The sequence below is a fragment of the Morone saxatilis genome, unplaced genomic scaffold (genome assembly GCF_004916995.1).
Source record: "Morone saxatilis isolate NCDOM2014 unplaced genomic scaffold, NCSU_SB_2.0 Contig12, whole genome shotgun sequence".
NCBI lineage: Eukaryota > Metazoa > Chordata > Actinopteri > Moronidae > Morone > Morone saxatilis.
Genome location: NW_023339674.1, coordinates 8,625,969 through 8,649,949, shown reverse-complemented (window position 1 = coordinate 8,649,949; position 23,981 = coordinate 8,625,969). Strand labels below are relative to the sequence as shown.

The window sequence follows — 23,981 nt, the reverse complement described above, 5'->3', positions numbered from 1 at the left end:
ATAATTAATAATTATAATTATTATAATTTTCTGTACAATATATATATATATATATTATATATAAAATAAGTTCATAGCAAACGTTTGCAAATGTGCTTTGAAAAAAAGTCTAACATTTTGAAATGTAATGTCTGCAGAAACTTTATTTTGTTTTAAATAATTTGCCTTTATATGCAAAGACACATCACAAGGTTAAACAAAATCACAGCAAGCCATTATGTAAAGATCACTATATTTACTCTCATAAACAGAGTGAATATTGGACCTTTTCCTGGTACTGGAGAAATGTTATACTTGGACGGCAGCGCTGATAAATGATGCTTCTCGTTAATTCTTGTTTTTTGATTCTTGCATCCTTTCCTGGAGTGCAGGCGAAAAGTTTCTCTTGTGTTGCAGCACACAAAATACATGAAACATAAAACCCTAAATGTGACAACTGGAAAGTCCCATACATGCATATAAGGCTGTAACACCTCCAGATCACCGTTTCTTGGTCCTTTTGGTGCTGCTTGATGTTTTGGCTTCAGCTGTGGTTGTCTTCGGAGGAGCTGGAGGTGTAACTGGTAGTGGGGAAGGTGTTGGTGTTTTCTTTTTCTCTGTAACACAAACAAAGACATGTTTAACTGTAATACTGTGTCACTGTCTCTCTGACTCTGTTCTAAGTTTATAGAATTTCAGTTTAGTCTGTACCTTCACTACTTTTAGGCTCTAGACTGGGCGGACCCTGCAGTTGTGTTTCTAGGTCCCGAATCTTCTCCAACGCTGCCTGTAGGGCTTCTTCAGCCTTCAGGGCTCGCTGCTCGGCACTCTGGACTTGCAGCTCTGAATCACTGACGAACACATGGAGAGAAATCTAACCTAGATGTTCTTTGCATATACACAAGTCAATAAAGGTCCTTTTTCCATTTCTGAACAGCTGCAGAAACACGGCTGATGTGTGGACATTCAACAGATATATATGGCTGATGGTGACTGAACTCGACAAAAAATCATATATATGCCCTTCTGATGGGATTTTGCCTAATAAACTCCAAGTGTTCAAGATGTAAAAGTGTGTTTTTTACTAAATGCAATACTAAAGCATTGATTTTCAGCCATGGTAGTAACTGCTACTCATACTAGTTTACCAAAAATGTTCCACTCAAAGATAAGAAACTTACTGCAGTTCCTGCTGCAGTAATCCTACTGTGGTCAGATCGCTAAAGGCTTTCTGGGCTTCATCTGTCACTGGAGACACAACCAGCTCCTCAGTCTAACAGAGACAGACAGGCAGATTGTTCAGTTAAGTACACAGCTAAAAGCTTGGAACTAACACTGGAAAAGTGTGTGATTTATCTGTCTGACCCCACTCAGGTGGATACTGCTCTCTCCCAGCTTTCTTTGCGTAATGTTCCCATCATAGCCAATCAGCTTCACCACTGGGCTCTCACAAACCGTTAGCTCCCCCTGCAGGACAATAACAATTAGTTTTTAGCAAGTCTAGTGAATACTGTACAATGAACGTATGACCCATTTATAAAATTCCCTGTATTCTTAAAGAGTTTATTTAATTCTCTAAAACTGTTCTGTCTTCAACATAAATCCAAATACTCCAAAATATTTCCTGACTTGAGGTAACAATGAATATAATGCAGAGCAATACATATTTGTTTAATGTTGTCTTTTATCACACAAAGCTCTATAACCTTCACCATAAATGTCTAGTTTCACAGTTCCAGACAATCCAAGAATCTTTGTTTTTGCAGATCAGACTGCAGACTACAATTTATCAAAGTACACTTCATTAAAACTATGTTAATACCTGACAAACCTCTTGTTGTGCTTCATATCCTTCAGCAGTGCACTGTGGAGAAACAATAGTACCATCACTGCCCTTGTCATTATCATCATGAACAACATTAATATGGAAACAGTTATTAAATACCTTATCTACACATTATGCATTCATACACAATATTACTGTACATTATGGTTATGAGTGATCATAATTCACATTATAAAATAAGCAGAAACAAAACAGTACTGGTCAAAATTTTAACTTAATGTCATTTTACCTACATAATAGTTATTTATAACATATTCAGGGATACACTAATTAAAAGAAAAAGGCAACTTAAGAAAGCCAAATTCCCACGCCAATTCTTGATAACTTTAACAGAGAAGCAATAGACAAAATCCTGACTGGATACATAAGGGATAGGGAATGTGCATGGCCCAGGACAGGAAGACTGCAGCAGGTGATTAAAACAGATCGTTGGTACTCAGCTACCCAGCATCAGTGATATTGGTGCGGTGAGATGCCTGTCCAAGCCACAGCCTGTCAACCCTGCTGACATCTGGGAAGAGGTATAGAAGCGTCCGCTGCTGTACCACCAGACTTAAAGACAGCTTCATCCCTTAGGCTGTGAGACTGTTAAATTCTTCCTCAACACTTCATCACACAAATTAGCATTTAGTTTTATTTTTATGACTCATTAATTATATTTTATTCTGTTTTAAAAGTAGCCTAAAGGGAACTACTATATCTGAATTTCATTCTACAACCGTGCTTTGTAAATGACCTTAAATAAAATATAACCTTGAATCCTTGAAAAGTTTACCGTTTCACATTAAAGACCTTGAGGGTTTATAAATTGGTTTCTAGACACACTAAAAGCACAGATGACCTAAACAGTGAAACCTTAATGGTTCTCAGTGCCTTGCTTTGTGAAAGGGCAGATATTTGCTGACACAGGAGCTTCAACCTTGATCCTGTGGTTAAATAACAGATAGTCTAACTACTAGATCTTAGTTCCCTTTATCATCAACAGCAATGATGCCTTTTCTTCCTTTGTTTACCTCACTAGAAAATGATAAATGCTTTCTTTAATTATTTAAATGTTTGGATAAACTTATTAATGACTCACCTCTTTCAGTTCTGCCTCAGTCTCATTTTTGTCTTCACTGTCCACTGTAGGCTCTGCTAAAATCTCTTCATTCACCTGTAAAAGCTATCATCAAATTTAAAAAATCAACATCAGCAGGCTTTCAATTCATTTTCATTATTCAATTGGAACAAATAAGGTGAAATCAAGTGTGTTGTATTTTGAATGACTCCTCACCAGAGTCTCCATGCTGTCTGAGGGAGAGGCTGGGACATCACTGCTGGAGGCGGGATCAGCGAGTCTGACAGGCAGCTCCACAGGACCACCTTTCACTCCCAAGAGCAGGATTATACACGTCTCCACCCAATTATTGCTTTCTCTCTGAAGATGGACACAACACACACAGGTGTAGGTTTTCTTAGCTTACTTTATCCTAATCTGTAACTGCACTATGGCTCCCTCATTGGGAGTTTTATAATGTTTGTACAAAAAAGAGTAGAACAGAGCTGCGTAGAAAATGACAGTGGGTGATTAATTGCATCCTTTGGCAGAAAAAATGTTTGGACAAAAGAGTGCAAATGTTTCCTTTTTTCTTATTGATACATTTGCCAGTTGATTTGATGTAAAACACTTAAAACATTTATTTAATTCTGCATCAGAACATTGTTTACCTGCAGCTTTCTGCACTCATTCATCTGATTTTCACTCTCAACTTCCTGCGAGTTCTGCAGAACCTGTTCTTCCAGAATCAGCTTGCAAGGGCTGAAGTAAATAACAAACATTTCTTGATGAGACAATCCTGGAGAAACCCCTCTTCTGATTCATGTTGTGTCAAAGGAACTTTCAATATTAAAGTATACTTTAGCCATCATTTCATTTCTGTGTCTTGTTAGTTATGTATGTAAAGAGGTTATTACTGCACTCTGTAAAATTCAGTACTCACTTCAAACAAAGTTTACTTTTTGTACTATGCATTAACTTTCAGTTACTCTGGTTAACAGGATCTGATCCAACTGTAAATACTCTGGTACCTTGTGATGTGTCTGGAAAAATAGTCCAGTTTCTCAGCCAGCATCTTGGCATCCTCATCCAGTGTCTGTAGTGAGATGTTCATATTGCAATAGGGTTCCTGTTCTTGGTTCTGGTCATCACTATGGTCAGGTACCATGAGGAGCAACAGTTCCAACATCCAGCGGGTCTGAGCCATGTGAATGGAACTGATCTGGTAGGAGAGGAAACACTAAAACTCAAGACAGCACCTTGTCACATTACAGCAAATCTTCTGAACATTTGAACTGGGACTTGGGATTGAAACTGCAACTGCTATGGTAGAGCTGCTCAGTGATAAACAGCACAAAAAAGCAGTATCAGTAATTGCATGATTGTGAGGCAAGCTATTGTTGGAAAAGAACAACAAATAAGTTATAAGACAAAACAGAAATCACAGAAAAACAATGAAGAACTGAAAAGGGCGGTAGGTACCTAGAAGAAGAGAAACGTAGATCAGAGCCATTGCTGAAGAAAGAGCTCAAGATGTGAAGCTGACAGTACGAAGGACAGGGCAGAAAGAGGGAAGAACTGGAAGTGAAAAAGAGAAAAGGACTGATTAAATAGATGAATAGATTTCCAACTCAAAATGGTGATATATCAATTTAGATTTAGATTTTAAAATCTAAATAGAAATATGGCATATTTTGAAAAAAAAACAAAAAACTCTTTTGTACTCATTTGTCGTTCTCATTCAGATTTATTTCCGATGCAATATCTGAGCATCACATTCACGGGGCTAATGTGTTTGTTCCAGAACACTTGATGCAAATGCACTTAAGGGATATTGTAGTTTCTGCAGCATTTTCAAAATGTGTGTAATCCTCCCTTGACAGTTTGCCTGAACCTGGTTGGTACTCACCTCCTCGCTGAGTCTCTGGCTCTCACCATCAGTAAAGTTGGATAAGTTGGTTATGAACTCCTGCACTTTGTCTGACACCTTTTCTGCCTCTGTGCTGTTTGAAGAAACGCACACAACAGAAACAAAGAATGAACGCGGAGTATTTCAATTTCAATATGTGTTGTTGCCTTGATTTCTATTTAAGTTGTATCTTTTTTCTTTCTCTGTTTTAATCAAATTTTATCACAAGCAACGAACAGAATGTGTTAATAAAAGCTTCGATATTTTCTAAGAATCCACATATTTTCAAACTCAAACAAAAGCCTTTCCCCAGAATGTGTTAATGGACAATTATGACGATAAAAATTAAAGTAGAAAAATGCATATTAGGTCACATTTGTTGCTGTGTTGATCTCATTATAGGTCACAGATCAGTTACAAGTTTCTAGAGTGTGTATATTAAATCATGCATACACTGACGTACAGAATACAAACGTTCTTGTATCGAAGAACATTCACAGTTTTCTACAAACCTGTCTACCCAATGCTAAAAAATAAAGCATCTCTTTTTGAAATGAGTTTTTATTGCATCCATTGCTTTAACTATTATTATTATTTTGAGACAGAACAGTGTATAGGTTTAAACCCTGGACAGATATAAACGTGTGACTTCTGATTCTGGATAACTATTAATGCCGCTAAATGAAAAACGTACAAAATGTCAGGTTTGTTTTTGTCCGTTTTGTTCTTTGTCTGTATAATGCAGACGTTCTGCAAGGCTTCTTCAGACAAACTCTGCCAATTGCACAGTGCCTTCTCCAGCCTCAGCCAATCAGAGACGGACATCATTTCTGGCCGGTCGATCACTGTGGCAAGCTTGGAAACCCAGGACTCCATCAACCCGAGCAGTGACGTCATCTGTCCGTGGATCCCTGAAACAGCATGGCTGGAATCAGTTTCAGCACTTTAGTCCTCATTTCAAAGTTTGTATTCCACAATGAGAGACATTAAAACATATGGTAGATTTATGAAGATTCTGTGAGTATAGCTTGTGAGAGTGTGTGTGTGTTCGTCATGGCCATACGCCGTGACACTCACCAAGGTCCAGATTTTGCAGCTGTCAGCAGTTGTTTACAGATATCCATTTGGAGTACAGTCAAGCAAAAACTAAAGCAGTGCCATGTGGAAGTGCATGCTTTACTTACCTGTCTGTATGCCTTAAAATCAGTTTTTAGCTCATTTAAAATTTCTCCAAACCCTATTCAAAATTGTGTTTCTATAGCCTCTCACCAGTCTCTCCACTGACTTGCGTGTCCAGCTGTTTGAGGAGTTCAGATAGGACCCTGTCAAGCTCTCTTAAAGCCTGCTGGCCTCCAGGGGGTTCACCATCGGGAGAAAGGTGTCTTCTGAACAGCTGAAAGCTCATATTCAGCCATTTTTGCTGGACACAGCCAAGCTCACCCAGTGTCAGCTGGCTGCAAAGCAGCTTCTCACCTTGGTAGCACTCACACTGGCGAGCCAATGTCTGCAGAGAAACAGAAAATAGAGGAAGACTTTGGTACATCAAAGCCACAATGGACACCACCTTATAACACAGAAAAATATGCTCAGAGCCAGGTGTTCAACACTCAGCTAAGATCTTTGTAGATAACTTTTCATAGTTGATTAGAAAAAGATTTTAGACAGATGACACAGATGAGTAACGGGTTATCAGTAGTGCACAGATATGTGATTGATGAGATGAAAGAGACGAGATGATGGAGTTAAGACACAGCAGACTAGTGACAGCATGATAAAGATGACACTGATCAGACGTGACAAGTGATGATAATTATGCAACATGAAGTGATTAGATGTGATTAGATTACCAACATGGCAGAGTTGAGACGGATCAAATAAATGATATCAATGAGATTACTGTTAGAAATAAGACACATGTGACTGATGATGAAGATGAGATACATCAGATATATCCGTGACCACGATGAGAAAAACACACGCACACACACACACACACACACACACAGGCAGTAAATGTACTGACTTACACTTGACCACTGCTTCAAATCAGCTTGAATCTTTTCCAATGAAGCTTTCTCATATTTTGGGTCAGGGCACCTTGAAATAGAAGAAGAGCATCTTTGGCAGAATTCACACACAGATCAATCTCCTCATCCATTAATTGCTCTCAATGACATTGCTGATTATTGGCACTATACTGGACGTGAAGTCTCAATAAAAGAATTAGGTTATTACAGTTTCCCAGTAATGCAAGTTTTCTTTAACTGATGGTGCTTTTTTAAACATTAAATAATCTCCTTTGGTATCTTAGCTTCTCCTTACTGGTTCTGTGTGGAGCAGAAGTTGAACCACTTGGCAATGCCTTGCTGGATAGCACTGAGGTGTTCGCACTGAGAATGCTCTGTCTTCTTCAGCTTGGACATGAAAGCAGTCAGCTGCTCTTTCCAGTAGTCAGTAAGCTCTATGATGACATTAAGGTCCTCTGTGTCCTACAGCAGGATGGTCACTGTCATAGTCAGAGTGCAATTGAATTCCAGGAGCAATATATAAAACTGTAAGAAATAGGAACTGCTTTGTTACCTTTGAAGTGACGTAAAGGCTGCAGTGCTCTGCTGTCTTGGACCAGTTCTGCTCGCTGATATGCAGCCGACTGATCAGCTGCAGCTTCTTCACACTGATCACCTGAAGAGCACAGAAAAACGTACTGTACTTGTTTGAATAGACTTCAATTGATTTTGTTTTTAGTAAGCAGTGGGTAGAAATTTGATCCTCACAACCTAAACATTCTAGTTATTGTGCTCCATCAAAGTAGCCCATAGCTTTCTGATTCAACAATCAAAGTCAGTTAATCTATTATTTTGTCAGCATAACAGCACATGAAAGTAACACACAAGGTAAGTCCAGCTGACACAAAAATGGATATCATGGCTCACACACCTTCAGGGCGAGGCAAAAGGTGAGTTGGCTCCAGTAGTCTCTCTCCTCAGTCATCTGGAGCAGCCGAGCCTCAAGGCGACCCCTCTGGAGCTCATACAGCTCGTGGTAACCCTGGACCACACTAAGAAGAGCACATGGACCATTTGAGAGGGACACATGGTCACATTGTGTATTTTTGCTTTGCATGCTTACTGAACTGCTACTACTCCATCTTAAAATTAACTTAATTAACTAATTAATGATACAGTAACCCCTACTGTCTACATCACAAAGGGAATACACTGATAGCAGTATCTGGTATCTAGTGTAAGTATAAGTAATTGCTTCTACACTATTACCCTTTACTGAGTTTTTTTTAAAGTTTTTTTATCAACCTGCAATTAAATTTAGCTTGAAATGAATCACTCATATCTGCCAGATAAATAAGGTTCACAATCAACTTGATGAAATGCACAGTAGTTCAATTCTGTCCTGTGAGGGACGGACTCTGAGTTGGTGTGTGTCTGCTCAAGCGCCCCAGCCAGCTGCCGGTGAGCGCTCTCTGCCTGCTGGGAAACAAGGGCATCATGGTCTCTGATTCTGGACAGTTCCCTGCAGAGAAGGTGCACACCCATAATCACACACATACACAGAGAAATGAGCACACACACATTTCTCATATTCACGCATTGTAATGAGTGTTATCATTTTCATTACTTGCATTAATTATTTCCTCTTAAAATAGAATCACTCTTTAAACATGTTCCAGTGCTTAAAAGCACAAGGTTATTTTATTCATCATGACCCAGCTGGCTGACAGCTGATCTACTTACACGCTGAGCTGCTGGATGGATGTCTTGATGTGGTAGATCTCCTCGGTGAGCCGGCGGTCCAGAGCCCGCTGTGCCACTGTCTCAGTGTGCAGAGCCTTCAGAAGGCGGGGGATTCGCTCGAGCAAGGACTGGTAGCGCTGCCTGGACACACAAACACGAGAGAGCTGCTGGGAAAAAGGCTTCCTGGGGTTATTACTGGAAAAGATTTTCAAAAATGCCGGAAGGTTTCCCCCAAATTATCTGTGAAAATATGTTTCAGAATTAACTTGAGATAATAGAGTTGAAGAATTGTTGCTCATCTTATATGAGTTCTTATTTAAATCCATATTTCCATAATTTGGTTTCAACTGGTTCAAACGCTCATATGGCTCAGTAACGCCCCCCCAACCGGTGTTGAGGTTTGACATTTACATGCCGTTCTGTTTTCTGCTAACCTGAGTTTGGCAAGCAGCTCTCCTCTCTCTGAACAGCTCACGCTGACCTGCCTGATCAGTTCATGGAAAACAATGTTGTAGATGTTCTGCTCCACCTGCACAAGCTCCAGCAGACCCTCCATCTGTAAGACATTTCATTGCACTATTTCTAATATACACAGACAGCTATGCATCTGTAAGCACTTGTTTTTCATATACAAATTGCTCATCTCTGAATATGTTGTGGTTATGACAGGAATGTTACCAGCAGAAAGTAACACACTCACACACAACAGTACACTCTACATAGTGTGCTTTTGATGAGGGAGGAAGTAATGCACATCCAAATCTGTATAAAAGCGGCACAAAAGCAGCACTGAGCTAAAGGATGTTACTCATGTCAGTGTTAATAAAAGATCACATTTTTACAGGCTCAGTGTGCAGTGCAGTGTGTCACTATATCCAGCCCCCAGCCCTGCACATGGTGTGTACAAACTACAAAGTATTTGTAACTCATGAGCATAGGCACCTTGACCAGTGGTAGGTTTTTTTAATACGTACAAGATCACCTTGGTGTTTTGCAGGATTTGGTTGCTTTACATATTACATATTATTCTCTGTACATGATTGCAGCACAGCACTAGTGTCAGCCAAAGAGGCACAGAGCAGCCTGTGCACTTTCTGCTTCTCTGTCTGTCGTACCTGGGAGGTCTCAGTCAGCTCCTCACTCTGTTGATCTACTCCGGCCTTCACCAGCATGTCGTCCATTATCTTCATCAGCTGGACCACTTCCACTCTGCCACTGGGCCTCCTAGACACACAGAACATACACACCAATAAGTATTACTACACATCTAAGGTCTTTCCTTGACAACATCTGTCCCTTATCTTACTAGCACTTTGCCTACCTTATGGTAAAGAGTACTATTACTACCTACTATTAAGCTGTACTATTCCTAATATAAACAACAACATCTCCCAGTGCAGACTACTCAACTATGGTTTATCTGTAAATTAGATGAATTAAAATGAATGAACTCACAGAGAAGGGAAGACCCGTAGCTTCTGCTCATCATCCTGCAGCTGCACTGTGAAGGCACTGAGGAAGAGAAGTAACATGTGCTGACAGGAAAACTAAATTCCAATTTGACGATGATAATATGAAGGTGAACAGTTCACATGAATAAAGAGGATGAACATAATGAAGCAGACTCACTCCTCATAGAGCTCAAGGCTCCGCAGCCCTTTGTTTTTCACAATGTGATATTCATCTGGGATCAGACTTTCTGAGACACTTATGTTCTGAAATACAGAGTGGCTGTGATTATCACATCAAACTATACAGTATAGATGAATAACAATAAATGTGAATTTGAAGTCAGCACTATTACGGTAACTCACAGTATTTTTTAAAGACAACTATAAAACCTAAATATAAAAAAAAATCTATTTAAACTCCTCTCTAAGGTAATTTAGTCATGCTTCTTCACGTAACATTTCTTCATAAAACATGCCAAAGTAAAGTTTAGAGATGAAAACAGGAAATTCACATTCTTAGGTCCTCCTTATTTTACCCAAAGAGGGTTAATAGGCCAAAAGGTCAAAACAGGTCAGATGAAGCAGCGCACCTGTGTGTCTCCGATGCCGTTCTTGTCAGTCAGTGGTGGAAGGGGTGTTGTCTTCTTCTGGGTTACCATAGCATCACACAGGAACGAAATATCCCTGTATGAAACAAAAAAGTAAAACAAAAACTAGCATTTAACATCCTTGAGTCATCTGCAGAGCGCAGAAAGCCAAATGTAAGACATTTTGAGATATTTAATGTTGCCCTCTAGAGCATTTATTTTATTATCTATAACTTCAGACAGAAACTAAAATTGCAATGCAACATTTTTTATGTTGTTGCATATGTTTTGTCAGTCTAGCTGACCTGCCGGCTCCAGTCAAGGACGTTGGTTGCTCCAGGAAATATTTGTATTTCTTGCGTCCTAACGGGTGATGCCAGACTGCATCCGGCCGTCTGATTCCACAGCCCTGTATAAAAAGTCAACACAGGAACACTGGTGTGAACTGATTTCAGCCACACAGAAATAACCCTCTTAGATATAAATGGGGCATGAATGTACCTTGCAGTGTCGATGGTGTGCAGTGTGCCCCAGTGTGCTCTTGTTGCAGACAGTGGAGGTAAGGCTGACCAGCAGTTCATCTGGGATGATGTGGCTGTTGACAGGAGGAAGCTGTGTCTTTCTGCTCTCCGGTGGGACTTCAAAATTCAGTTCCGCCACTGAGAAAAATATAAACAAATTCAAACAAACCGGCAAATGTATAACTCAGACTCTGACCTTGGTATGAGGGGATGGTATGTATGCACATGAATGTGTCTCACAGTTTGATGTTTTTATTTTCCACATTTTTCTTGCATCACGCACGTAGAGCAAAGACATATAATACGTCAGGCTTCCCATATTTGATTGCTTTATCAGAACCTGGGGGGAAAAGTATTGTGTGTCGGATATTTTTTGTTCCAGCTGGATATTAGAGACTTTGGGGAATCTGGAAAGACGATCTCTATTTCAAACAAAGTATGCCTTATTATTATTATAAAGATTAGTTGTCCTCAATAATAACAAACTATTTATAATTACACAAAAAAAACATGTATATGCACAATAAATAGTTTAAAAAATACTTACTACTGATTGTAACTTTCACCTTCTATCATTATTAGACCAGTTTAAGGGGAAAAGTGAAACTTCTAACCATAAATCCAAAAGTTTGTGGCTGTTATCTATCTAAGTTGCTCTATGTGTGAAGTGCTGCACCGATAGGAGTTAATCTTTTGTTTGTTTTTCCTCCTGCTGGTAGCTGAGCACTAATGTTAACCAGCCCTCTCCACTGACTGCACAGTAACGTCACCTCTGTCCAGGACTTCCTCCGGCCTCGATGAACTTGGCGCTGAACTGCCGGCTTTCATGGCCGCAGACATCCCGGAGTCACGGTGGAGACGTTACAATAAGCTTTTGGCATTACAATTCTGAAACTTTAACAAAGTCATGTGGGCGAGAAGCTGGTTTTATTTGTAAAAAATAATTGAACCGTCTCCGCCGCTCTTCCCAGGAGCTTCAACTTCCTGGTCGCGTTGCCACGGAAACGCCACTGACGTTTGTTCATTTTGTCAACAGCAGAAACATCTGTAACTTTTTTACTTTTTTTATTTGCTAATAAGTTCATAAACTGACCACCGCATGGACAAAATCAATACAAATATTTTTTAAATGTATTTTATATTCTACTATTTTTTAATATCCTATTTCAACAGCACCGTTAAAAAACACGAACATGCATAGTAATATGGATGAGATCATATGTACAGTTTATACTGGATTTTGAAGACAAACACGAATCCTATTTTAGTTTTTAATAATATTTTATATAATCAACATTTGCAGTTGATATTTGCTTCTTACTTACTAATACTTAAAAAACAATTTAATTATTGATTTAAGCTATTTCATTGATATTAACAATTTAGTCGTTAATATGAAAAAATCAATTCCTCATCAATTTAATGCTTGATGCTTGATATATTTTGATTTAATTGATCAGTAATTTATTTTTTCATATCAAGATGATTTCATCACATAGTGATTTTTAGGATTTTAGTATGTTTTGTTTTGGGTTTTTCTTGTAGCCTATATATAGGGCCACGTGCTGTAGGTCTACATTTCAAATATTAATATATAATATATTATAATATAAATTATAATATTTGGCTACTCTTGCTCTAAGTCGACTGCTGTAATAGTTAATTGTTGTTTCCTAACATCAGTTAGGCTTCTGTCTTTGCAGTGAGATTTCTGTACCTCCCATGTGATCGTCACTGCCTTACTCTGTGTGTGTGTGTGTATATGTGTAGCCTGTTGAACGCCACGCTGCAGTCTTCTTTTACTTCATGTGTGATGGAGACTCTTGATGGTGCTCCAGCAGGAAGAGAAGTGAGCATCAAGTGGATCTGTAGTTGACAACAGATGAGTCGCAACAGTCAGCAGCAGCAGCAGCAGGGAGATCCGTGTGAGACTTCAACACAGACGAGCAGGATGATTTCCTGTCCCGATTATGGATTTAATTCGTTATCATAATTTTGAATTACTTGCATGGACATTTCTCGTCTTACCACTGGTTGTGATAGATGGTAAGTGAGTGCTCTTCCCTCGTGGCTATGAGTTTAGTTTCTGTTTATAGTTATTGTTTACTAATGAATGCTTGTTTAATGTCATGCTGTGGCTATATCATCATCATATATTTCTTATAGTTAACTAATAATTAGTGCCATTTGTAGCAGTAAAGTCACTGGGCTTTTTTTGTATTTCACCACCAACAAAACTGGAGTTGGTGATACAAAACATGCTTGTTTTATTCACACATTTTTGTTGTAAAAGTTTCCTTAAACCCTGAAATGAAGTCGAGTAGTGTAGAAATTGTGTTTTGAATTTGACTCTAGTATTTGGCTTGCATTTGAACCAGCCCATGCTTGGAATATCAATTAAGACTGTGAGATGACATCATTGCCTATAATGATGCCTACACATTTTCTAAGGACTGAAAGATGGTAAAAAGAGATCTAACAATGGGGGGCGGTGTAGTGACCCAGGAGGGGGTATTAGGATTGGGGGGGGGGGTTGTGTGTGTGTAAATTGACAAAAGGAAGAAGGCACTATATTTCTCTGTCTACACAAAACACACAATAATTACATCTTCTTATCACCACTGAAACAAACACACAGATACAGCGGCAACATGCATCAGTCCGGAGGAGATGTCAGGTGCCACACATGTGCCATTTGAGGGCCTCCAGATAGGACCAAACAAAGACCCTCAGAAGGAATTTGCATATGAAAAAAGCCTTACATGCTGTGGGAGGGGATGTGTGGTTGGCTGGAGCTTTGTCTCAAATAAGCAACAGGCAATGGCTCTGAATCCTCTGAACTCCCTGCCTGAAAGACCAAGAGGATTCAGTAGAGCAAATCTTACAAACAGACACCACGTGTCCCGGTTTCCTAAAAAAAAAAACATACTGGATACTCATAGACAATTATTCATGGTTACAAGCTTTTAATTCTTATTAAGAGTCTGTCTCTGTGTTTTTCTAGACATTATATATATTAAACACCGCTACAACATGCTCCTCTAATCTGGTCTGAATTTACTAGTCTGATCCTCAATGTAATGTAAGCATATGGTCTTATGATCTCCATCACACCAGTCCAAGTCTAGACACGTATAAGCTGCTACTGGAGAACTCTGCCAACTGTCTATGAAACTGATTGACCTCCACCAATGACATAAGATTGTTGCCTGAGTTGGTGAAGATGGAGAACCACGTGTAATTGCACTCCTTTATAGTCAGCACTCAGCCTGATTGTGCTCTTCAAGCATGATTACTGTGCACAATTATCATATGTGAGGAATATTATTGGAATATCTCTATGGCTACATTTGTGCCCCTCGGCTTCATAATGATGCAGAGTCCATTTTGCACCCATCATGAAAAACACACGTACACGCTTTCAAGTATCGCCATGTCCATCCAATATCCATAAATTGCTTTCAAGACTTTTAGAAATATGTCTCAGCCTGATTATCATCTAATAGAAGCAACACTTGTTCAGCTGTCCCCTCCTTGTGGCATCATGCCTCTGTGTCTCCTTATGCACATTCCATGGATTACCAGGATCATTGCCTCTGAGCTGGTCCCATTCGTTCTGCCTGGAGTACGGCAATTTTAAGATGCCTCAATGGTAGCTATTTGTCTTTGATGTTTTTGTGCATGTGTATGAGCTGTAGGAGGCAAATCTCAGGGTTGACATGATGTATGATTCGAGAGTCAGGAAGAGTGAAGAAATACGCAATGCATCATCATAAGGTTGAGGCTCTTGAGATGTTTGGTTTTCTAAAAAAGAAATCTCAACTCGTGGGTACACCTTTACAAAATCATGACACACAATGCTCAAACCCACAGAACATTGTTTTGAGTTCTAAGATATCATATATACAGTTAGATATTTGAAAAAATGCGACCAAAATGTTTACTTGTCATTTGAATCATAAAAAAATTACAACATGGGATTGAATATTTTCCTAGTGTAAATATGAAATAAATGTAAAGTTAAAGTGAATTATTGGAACACCCAGATGTAATATTGTCATACTGTTTGGATGTTTTTCTATGTTAAAAAGGGGGATATTTAAGGAGGTTAAGGACACAAAGTTATCCTAAACATACAGTTGCTTTTTGAGATTTGAGAAATCTGTTGTCAAGATGATAGAAAATACCATTCTTTATACATCCAACTTCCAACATAGTTCTAGATATATTACGGTTTGGAATAGCCCTTTCCTGAAAATCAACAGAATGTTATAAAGCTAGTCACAATTAACAGACAAATGTGTATTTTTGCAAGCTAAATTACCTGGAGTCTGCGTTTAAAGTGAAGTTGCAGAGTCTTCTTTAAAGTGTGGAAATTGTGGGCCTAAAACACATTCCTAATTGTATTAATAAAAACATATATGGTGCATTGATGCTATGATGAAATACAGTATAAACATTTTTTTGCAGAAAACATGTACAATTCTCTACATCATATTTATTAATCTAGGCTAAAAAACGTGATTACGTCATAGACAGTTTAAGAATTATTGCTTTTCATTGTTGTTCCTGAGAATTGCTCATCCTCTAATTAGTATGTATAGCATGTGTTGACTGAAATGAGACCTAAATCCAGAGCTCTGGCAGCATGGCAGTAATGTCCCGCTGATTAAAACACACCATTAAGTGTAAAGGAGTAAATGCCTCAAATGTTCGGTTGGATGCAGTCACCGTGGAAATAGATTGAATGCTTAAACCAAACAAACAGTGGAATTGGTTACCATGGCAGCCAGCCATGACGCCTTGAGAGGCCCTTAAATTTGAAGTCCTTGTGCCGACAACTGCTAGACAGAGTGGTTTTATCAAACATAAATTGAGATAAAAGAGCTTCATGCCAGGCATGATTAGACTAAAATAGTGTACAAGAGCATGTTTACTCACATTGATGCCAAAGGGATTTCTTAGACTGAGTTTTTTCTGTTAACCAGTTTATAAAGACTTTCCTAATCTAAATCTTACAACCAGAGGTTATAAATTACATTTTATCATAAGTCACACATGCAGTTTTATTGGAAACAAACTTTTGTTTTGCTTCAAGACTCAGAAAAAAAATGAATATTAAAAGTAACATATTGCAAATCTTTTATCAGAAAGAATGAATATCCTGGTTTTATTGGTTTATTACATCCTCAGAACCAAGAATAATCTGTGATATTAAAATTTCAAAATGTGATGCTGTGTGCTCACAGGTGCATCCACTGACAGGCTGCCCTCACCAGTGGACCAGTGTTCTCCAAACCCGTGCCAAAACAGGGCGATATGCAGAATCCGTGGGGATGGCTACTCGTGCTTCTGCGTGCCGGGGTTCCAGGGTGCTCACTGTCAGATTGATGTGAATGAGTGTGTGTCGCAGCCCTGCAGTAACGGAGCTACCTGTGTGGACAGAGTGGGCAGGTTCTCCTGTCTATGTTCTCCCGGGTTCACTGGTGAGTGGAAATAACAGTGCCGGGACTCCCAAGAGCATCATAAAAATAAGGCCACATCATTTCTCTCCTAAAATAACACATTTGTGATTAGATTTTTGTGGGGTGTGGGGATTCCCAGTCAGTTTTAATTATTTGAGAAAACTACAGTGCTTACATGTGTAAATGTCTAACCTCTGTTTCAGATGAATTTTGTGTTGATGGAATGTTAAAAAAGTAGAAGGGGGTTAAATATGAGTCCTCCATGTTTCCCAAAGCCCTCTGTGTCATACTAAATCTTATGGCATTTTCATGTGCTCTGTCAAATCTGTGACTCTATTGGCCAAGTGATTATTTAAAAAAAATCTGCAGTAGTAAAGGGTAACTCTGAAAACAAAAAACCTCAACCCACTAGAACTAATATAATGATTCATTCAGTCTCTTATTGGGGTATAATGTTTCATAATGTTTTCGTTCTAAGTTTATGCCCTGCATCATGTCTGTAACTTTTTTAATTTTATTTTATCTTGTGTTATGTTTCAAATCTTCTTAATAAAAAATAGAGGAACTAAAGGAGCTAAACCCCAATATATTAATCTACTGAAAGAATCCTAAAAGTATTTTGACACCTCATATGGTTCATATGTCTTAAAACCATGTCTTGTTAGTTGTATTTATTCATGTTAAAATTTCATTCCTTATCCTCTTTTTCATGAGGGTAATACCACTATAAGGGTACATTTATGAGATATGTTGCACACAGTGTACTGTTTTTGGAATTGCAAACAACTGCTGAGGCCTTGTTGTGAGATAAAAGCTCAGTCCACACATGATCACAGCCAGTACACATAAAAGCTTTGTTCATTTTTGACCCCTGCCCTCAGTCTATGTAGCAGGCCCACTCGCCTTCTGACATCTGTACTGCTTTGATGTTCACAGGGGCCACTTGTGAGGTCCAGATTGATGAGTGTCAATCACAGCCATGTCTCAATGGCGGCAGTTGCCATGACTACGTTGGTGGCTTCACTTGCACCTGCCTGTCCGGTTTCCAAGGACACCGCTGCGAAATCAACATTGATGAGTGCCAAGAGCAGCCATGCCAAAATGGGGCTCTGTGTATAGATGGGGTGAATGAGTAAGTAGCCCAGCAGCAGTTGCTGAAAAGAAGAAATTGTACATAGCTCTCGCCAAGTTAAGAAAAGTAAAAATGTTTTGTACAGTATGCATAAACTGGAGGAATTATGTAAATCATTTATGTGATTTCTGAATCCTTGATTGTCCCAGCTACAGCTGTGACTGCTCTCACACAGCCTTCACTGGCAGAAACTGTGAAGCACCACTACCCTCTTGTCACTCTGAACCCTGCTTTAACAGCGCCATCTGTGAGGACAACCATGGTAACTACACCTGTGAATGCTGGCCAGGTACATGAAGCACTTTCTTGCTCAGTTAAAAGGGAAAATACTGCATTTCTGAGTGAGAGGTTTTGGAGTTTTTAAATAGGAGTTTGAAAGGTCAAGAGACACAGGTACTATATAGCAACTAGGGAAGAGAAACAGAGAGATTTATAAGAATGTATGATGGGAGAAACATAATCAGAACTTTGACTTAATCTAGGATATCATATGTGTGCAATCTTATACATTATTTCCACCAGAAACACTATCTGCTTTCTCATTCCAGGGTTTAAGGGGCGTCAGTGTGAGATTGACATCAATGAGTGTAGCAGCAACCCCTGCATGCATGGAGGCCGCTGCATTGAGAGATCGTGGCAGGCCATGTATGGCAGCGAGCCTCTGCTGCCTTCATTCTATGACCACCAGCATGCTGCAGGCTACATCTGCAGCTGTCCTCGAGGAACAACAGGTAATTTATTCTGATCAGCCAAGTGGAATTCATCATGTCTTTCACAGGTCTCCAATGAGGGTTATACAGCCCAAGGTAGTTCCCAGTACACTCTGCTTGATGTAAGGACCTGTGTTGTTCACAGTGTACAAAAATAACCAAAATTATGTTGTGTCATAATGAGACTGTAACAGTATAGTGAGATGACAGAAGGCACTAGCTGTTGAATTTGACATTTTCTAATTTTAGCGCCCCCCAGTGGTAATATAAAATATATATTTTTTGAAGAGATGAAAGATGCTAAAATCACACAGCAATTACATGTCATAGCTTTACTTTGGGTTTCATTGTAATGCTATAATATTTTTGCAGTTAAAGATATGTTGAGGAACAACCGGCACAATGAATCAATTTAAAATGACCTAAATTAGTAGTTGGGTCTTGGAAATTTGGTCTGCAGGTAATATAATTGATAATGATCCATACAATAACATTTACATATTCATAGTTTATTGTTAGTGCATTGATGTCCAGAAAAATTGCACTGTGACAGGGATGTTACATTAACATTAAATTACAGTTTTCAGTTGCAAGAGCTGATAATTCTAGTTTTCCAGTTTACACAAGACTTGATCTAGCAATGTACTGAAGGTAGGACTGTGAGCCATTGCCTGCTGAGAGTTGTGTTCTAAAAATTGACTCTCTGCCAGTCGCAGTGGCACTGACTCAGTAAGGTGGCCAAATAGCATTAGTTTAATCCCCAGGATCTGGCTTTGCCGGTCTCCTGACTGGAGCTACTCAGCCCTACGCAATTGTGGACAAGTAGACAAGGAACAGACCTCCACTTGGATGGCCTGTACACACACAAATTAATATGGTGCAGTTAGACAAGTTTGGGGCTATCCTGGGGGAAAAAGTGACAGCATGATGTGGACACCTGCACCCTGGATTTTGGGGATTCTGTTGCTTGGAACAGGTAACATCAGAAGACATTTTTTATATACGTAGATGTTTAGTAAGGTATTACATAATGGGTATTTAATTCCTGTGTTCTTTTCTTCCTACCAATATAAAACAAATAATAATAATAATAATAATAAAATAATAATAATAATAATATTGCATTGAAGAAGCAATCCACCTGTTGTTACAGTATTTTGTACTGTGTGCTGTGTTTTACTAATCCGTAAGAAAATGTAATAAATGATAAACCGTACTGTTTCTGCTCCATATGATGAAATACCTACTCATTGCATTCGTTTTAGATTTGTCTACAGTAGAAATTTCAAATGTTAATAAAATCTATATCATAACAACACATACAGTACAAACAAAGATTTCTGGAGACAAATACAAATAGACAAACAATGTTGTAGAGAGTAAAACACACTGCCTGCATAGAGAACTTTGATTGATACTTCACAGTTTGGAGCTAACTTGGAACCGTGATACACATAAAAACAAGCTTTGACTAACTGTGGAGGAAAATGGGAGAACAAATGGGCACATGTCCAATGTTTTCATCACTTGCCATCATTATGTAACATGCCCACATAATAACCAAGTAACAGGGTATGAATTGTTTGTAGTAAACAAACAGCAGCAGGGACATCTATTGCTTACAAGACCACTGAACAAGTTATAATGACAATAATTCCCTCTTCAGTTAGCAGAATAATTCAGATCAGGCCACAATACATAATTTACACCTGCAATCATGTTTTAATTACAGTAGTAACAACATTTAAGAGAGTTTCTGTCTACTCTGGCTAGAAAAAAAATTTGTTATGTGATTTTATTGTATTCTTCTGTGAACAGGTTCCCTCTGCCAGGAGGTGATAAACCCGTGTGACCCTAGTCCCTGCCAGAATGGAGGCAGGTGTGAGAGCCGTGTTGGAGGCTATATTTGCCACTGCCTCAAGCAGAGTCATAATGGCTTCCTCTATGGAGGTGTAAATTGTGATTTGAGGCTAGTGGGCTGTGAAGGACATGAATGCCAGAACCAGGGCTCCTGCTCTCCTTTCCTGTTGGATGGGACTCACGGATACACCTGTTCTTGCTCGCCTGGGTACACTGGACCCCTCTGTAAGACCCCCACCACTTTCTCCTTTGAACGCAGAGGCTACCTGCTGCTGCAGAGTCCCCTGGTGGATGCGGAAGTGTCCTGCAACATCACCCTCAGCTTCAAGACTGATCTGGCCAGAGCGGTGCTTTTCCAGCGGAACAGCAGGGGGATGCTGCTGAGCCTGGAGCTGGACGAAGGGAAGCTTCGCCTCACACTGAGGAAGGAGGCCTCGCCTGATGCCGAAGCTGAAAGCCCCAGCCAGGTCCTGGAGCTTCCACACAATGTCACAGATGGAGAGTGGCATTCTGTGGAGGCTATGCTTGGAAACTGGGTGCTCAGTCTGAAACTCTTAGATGATGCTGGGAGCTGTGGGAGCCAGTCATGCCACGAGGTGGCCCAGATTCAAAGCACCGTGGCTGGGCTGGCGTCCCCTCCTCAGAACACTTTCATTGGAGGAGTGTTTCAGGACTCAAATAGCCCCCGTGAGGACTCTCCACTTCCAGCATTCATTGGCTGTATGCGTGATGTGTTTGTGGACTGGCAGCTGGTCGTCCCTGAGGAATGGCTGAGCGACTCTGCTGTTAATGTGTCCCCTGGCTGCAGCCACAGGGACCGCTGCCTGGATGTGCCTTGCCAAAACAGAGGACAGTGTGTCAACCTGTGGCAGAGCTACCAGTGCCGATGTCCAAGGCCTTATGAGGGGCAGGACTGTGAGGAAGGTATGTTTTCAGCTGTGAACTAATAGGTTCCAACAGGTGGAGAAATAAGACGGTCAAATAACATCTTAGAAACACAACTTAGAAACGAATCAAACTTTGGATATCTAACCATCAAAACCAGACATTAAACTTTAAGATAATCTGATTAATTGAGATGGAAGGAGAGAACTAGGTCATTCTCACCAAATTTGTTAAGTAGGTAATGACATAACATCCTTTGTTGATGTGTAACAGAAGATAAGGAAGGAGAGATGAGGAGAATCAAAAGCCACAGTAAAGGACAGAGGCACAGATCCTCTTATCTGACGCACTGGATTAAGGATATAAGGGATTCTATTTTGGAAATACACAGAACATGCAAGCAAATGTCACACCATTCAGTAGACTATTGAATACTGTGATCAATACATCAGCAACTAAATGATAAATTAAATGAAAAAGTTGTTTAGAATTTTCCACTCACGTTTCCCCTAAAAATACTGAAAAGTTTTGATTTTCCACCGAGAATATTTATAGCCTCTTGAGTCTATCGAAGCAGATTACTGATCAAAGAGTCTGATTGGATATTGGCGCACACATTAACTCACATACACACAAAGACATGGACTCAACACAGAGCTTTATGGTTTTCATATGGCTTTTCATACACTGTATGTCCTCTCTTTGTGTGTTCTCAATATCCTGCATGCCTTATAAGATGACAAACCCACAGTGGAAAGTGCTGACAGTGGACACAACATACAGAACATGAGGGCTGGTGGCTGCTTAAATTTCGCCTGGGGACCACAACATAAACTGCTTGAATCTCTTTTCCTTTATTTAGTTAATTCTGCAAAAACCCTTTATGTAGTAAATGTTTAGTTTTAGTGCTAAGTACAGATGAAAAAAAAATCATTTTACATCCCTGTGGTGAAGCTAAAATTGAATAAATAGTATTAAAGGAGAAGTCTGATAGATTTTGGAGTGTAAGCTGTTTTTGTACTTTGTGAATACTGACATTAGCTTACATGCACTCCAGCTCTTTGTTTGACTTTTGGTCAATACAATGCAGCCAACATTTAATTGTCTCCTCACTTTTTTCCCCTTTTTGCAGAACATGTGACTGCACGCTTTGGGAGCGAGGACTCTCAGAGTTATGCAACGTTCACTGTCACAGATGATCTGGGTCATGACCTCTACATCTCCCTCTTCCTGCGTACACGGAGGCAAAATGGACTCCTCCTGGCGCTTGCCAATAGCAGCAGCCAGTACCTGCACATGTGGCTGGAGGACGGCAAGGTCACGGTTCAGCTCAATAACTATGACAGCTTGAAGGCAGAGAGTGCGATTGATGATGGAGAAGTTCACTTTGTGAGTGTAGAGATGGTGAAGGACCGTATGGCACTGTACATAGCAGCTCAGAAACAGGGTGATGTGGAAGTCAGAACAGTAAGTGTCCAAGCAGGAGATACCGTGCATGTGGGAGGTCTGTTGGAGAGTAGGAGGACTTCAATGTTTGGTGGATATTTTAAAGGCTGTATCCAGGACCTGAGGATCAATGACAGGAGGCTGCTGTTCTTTGGGTTGGACACCTCAGTGACATCTTATCCTCTGGAGCTCATGGAAAATGTGACTGCTGGATGCTCTGGGGACAACGCCTGCAGCGTGAGTTCTCTTTCATTGATATTTGTTAATTAATATTTTTATTTTCCTAAAATAAAAAGCTTAAAATGAGACCTCTGACCAGTATACGTTTCATATTCAGAAAAGGAAAATCAGACATTATGTAGCATTTGGTAAAAGTAAGTCCCTGTATCAATTTCTCATCCTCAGAGGAACCCCTGTCTAAATGGAGGCATGTGCTACTCCATGTGGGATGACTTCACTTGCACCTGCCCTCCCAAGACAGCAGGGCGGCGCTGTGAAGAGGTCAGGTGGTGTGAACTGTCACCTTGCCCCACAGACACAGAGTGCAGAATGCTGAACCAGGGATATGAATGTAAGTGGCATCCATGATTTCACCAGTTCCAAGCAGAGATGTTTTTAAGTTGTTTGAGTCTCGTCCCATTTGAAGTCCAAGTATAGACACAAATCTTCGATGGCAAATTGAAGATCAAGCTGCAAGTCCACGTCAAGGCCACATTCAGACCAACAATAGGAATAAAACACAGCATTTGATCACCTCCCTTTCAAATGTGTTACTATATATCATTTTTCATAGCTGTGACCAAGTCCTTTCAGTGCATAGACCAAATAGTTTACCTGAAACCTTAGAGTTTACCAGTTCAAAATCTGTCTGTTGAATGTTTCAAGCCTTAAGGCAAGTCTTTAGGAAGTCAGACTCAATTTCTAGTCTACTTTGGTTATGAGAGACCTCTAGTTTAGAAAATGGTCTAGTAGTCGCATTTTACTTGATCATGGAGTAATTACATGTAGTCATTACTTAATCTCATGTAAGTCATGTAATGTAAACATTACATTGGTAGTTACATTTAAATTACATTACAATACATTACATTAATTCAATTAAAATCTTAAGTTACATTTTCAACCCATTTGATTGATTTTAGATATTTTTCCAATTTGTCATTACACTTCCAGTCACTGCATGTTAATACCTATCAGCATCAGTAAGGTTGGGTTTCCCACAAGTCCCCTTACAGTGAGCTCACTTTTGTCCCATGCATTGACAGTATATGGTCCCATGTCATTAGTGGTAAAGTTTGTTGCCTTCATCTCCTTGACATCATTTGTTAGTTACATAAAATCTCTTAAACCCGTATGGAATTGTTTACCTCTTAGACTCACAGTATGTATATACATTACCCAA

The 23,981-nt window shown here is 39.6% G+C and overlaps 2 protein-coding genes across 2 annotated transcripts in view; one reads left to right on the top strand and one right to left on the bottom strand.

Annotated features, from left to right (window-relative positions):
* Window positions 1-90: 90 nt before the first annotated feature.
* On the bottom strand, window positions 91-12,039 carry axdnd1 (axonemal dynein light chain domain containing 1). The gene is made up of 26 exons (XM_035652828.1): window positions 11,852-12,039; window positions 11,062-11,219; window positions 10,866-10,969; window positions 10,564-10,657; window positions 10,152-10,237; window positions 9,978-10,034; window positions 9,638-9,746; window positions 8,957-9,078; window positions 8,523-8,663; window positions 8,197-8,301; window positions 7,711-7,831; window positions 7,354-7,455; window positions 7,096-7,262; window positions 6,801-6,870; window positions 6,043-6,277; window positions 5,468-5,684; window positions 4,774-4,867; window positions 3,896-4,086; window positions 3,536-3,626; window positions 3,102-3,245; window positions 2,907-2,990; window positions 1,802-1,843; window positions 1,345-1,446; window positions 1,161-1,252; window positions 691-830; window positions 91-596 (listed from the first exon to the last, which is right to left on the bottom strand). Exons 1-26 carry the CDS (start codon window positions 11,919-11,921, stop codon window positions 481-483), a joined length of 3,054 nt encoding a protein of 1,017 aa, XP_035508721.1. The 5' UTR covers window positions 11,922-12,039; the 3' UTR covers window positions 91-480.
* crb1 (crumbs cell polarity complex component 1) overlaps window positions 11,989-23,981 on the top strand; it is a 21,178-nt gene continuing 9,185 nt past the window's right edge. Inside the window, 10 exon segments of the mRNA XM_035653603.1 lie at window positions 11,989-12,005; window positions 12,920-12,990; window positions 12,993-13,127; window positions 16,331-16,567; window positions 17,483-17,678; window positions 17,828-17,967; window positions 18,227-18,409; window positions 20,207-21,172; window positions 22,266-22,816; window positions 22,985-23,150. Coding sequence (XP_035509496.1) covers window positions 11,989-12,005; window positions 12,920-12,990; window positions 12,993-13,127; window positions 16,331-16,567; window positions 17,483-17,678; window positions 17,828-17,967; window positions 18,227-18,409; window positions 20,207-21,172; window positions 22,266-22,816; window positions 22,985-23,150 — 2,662 coding nt within the window.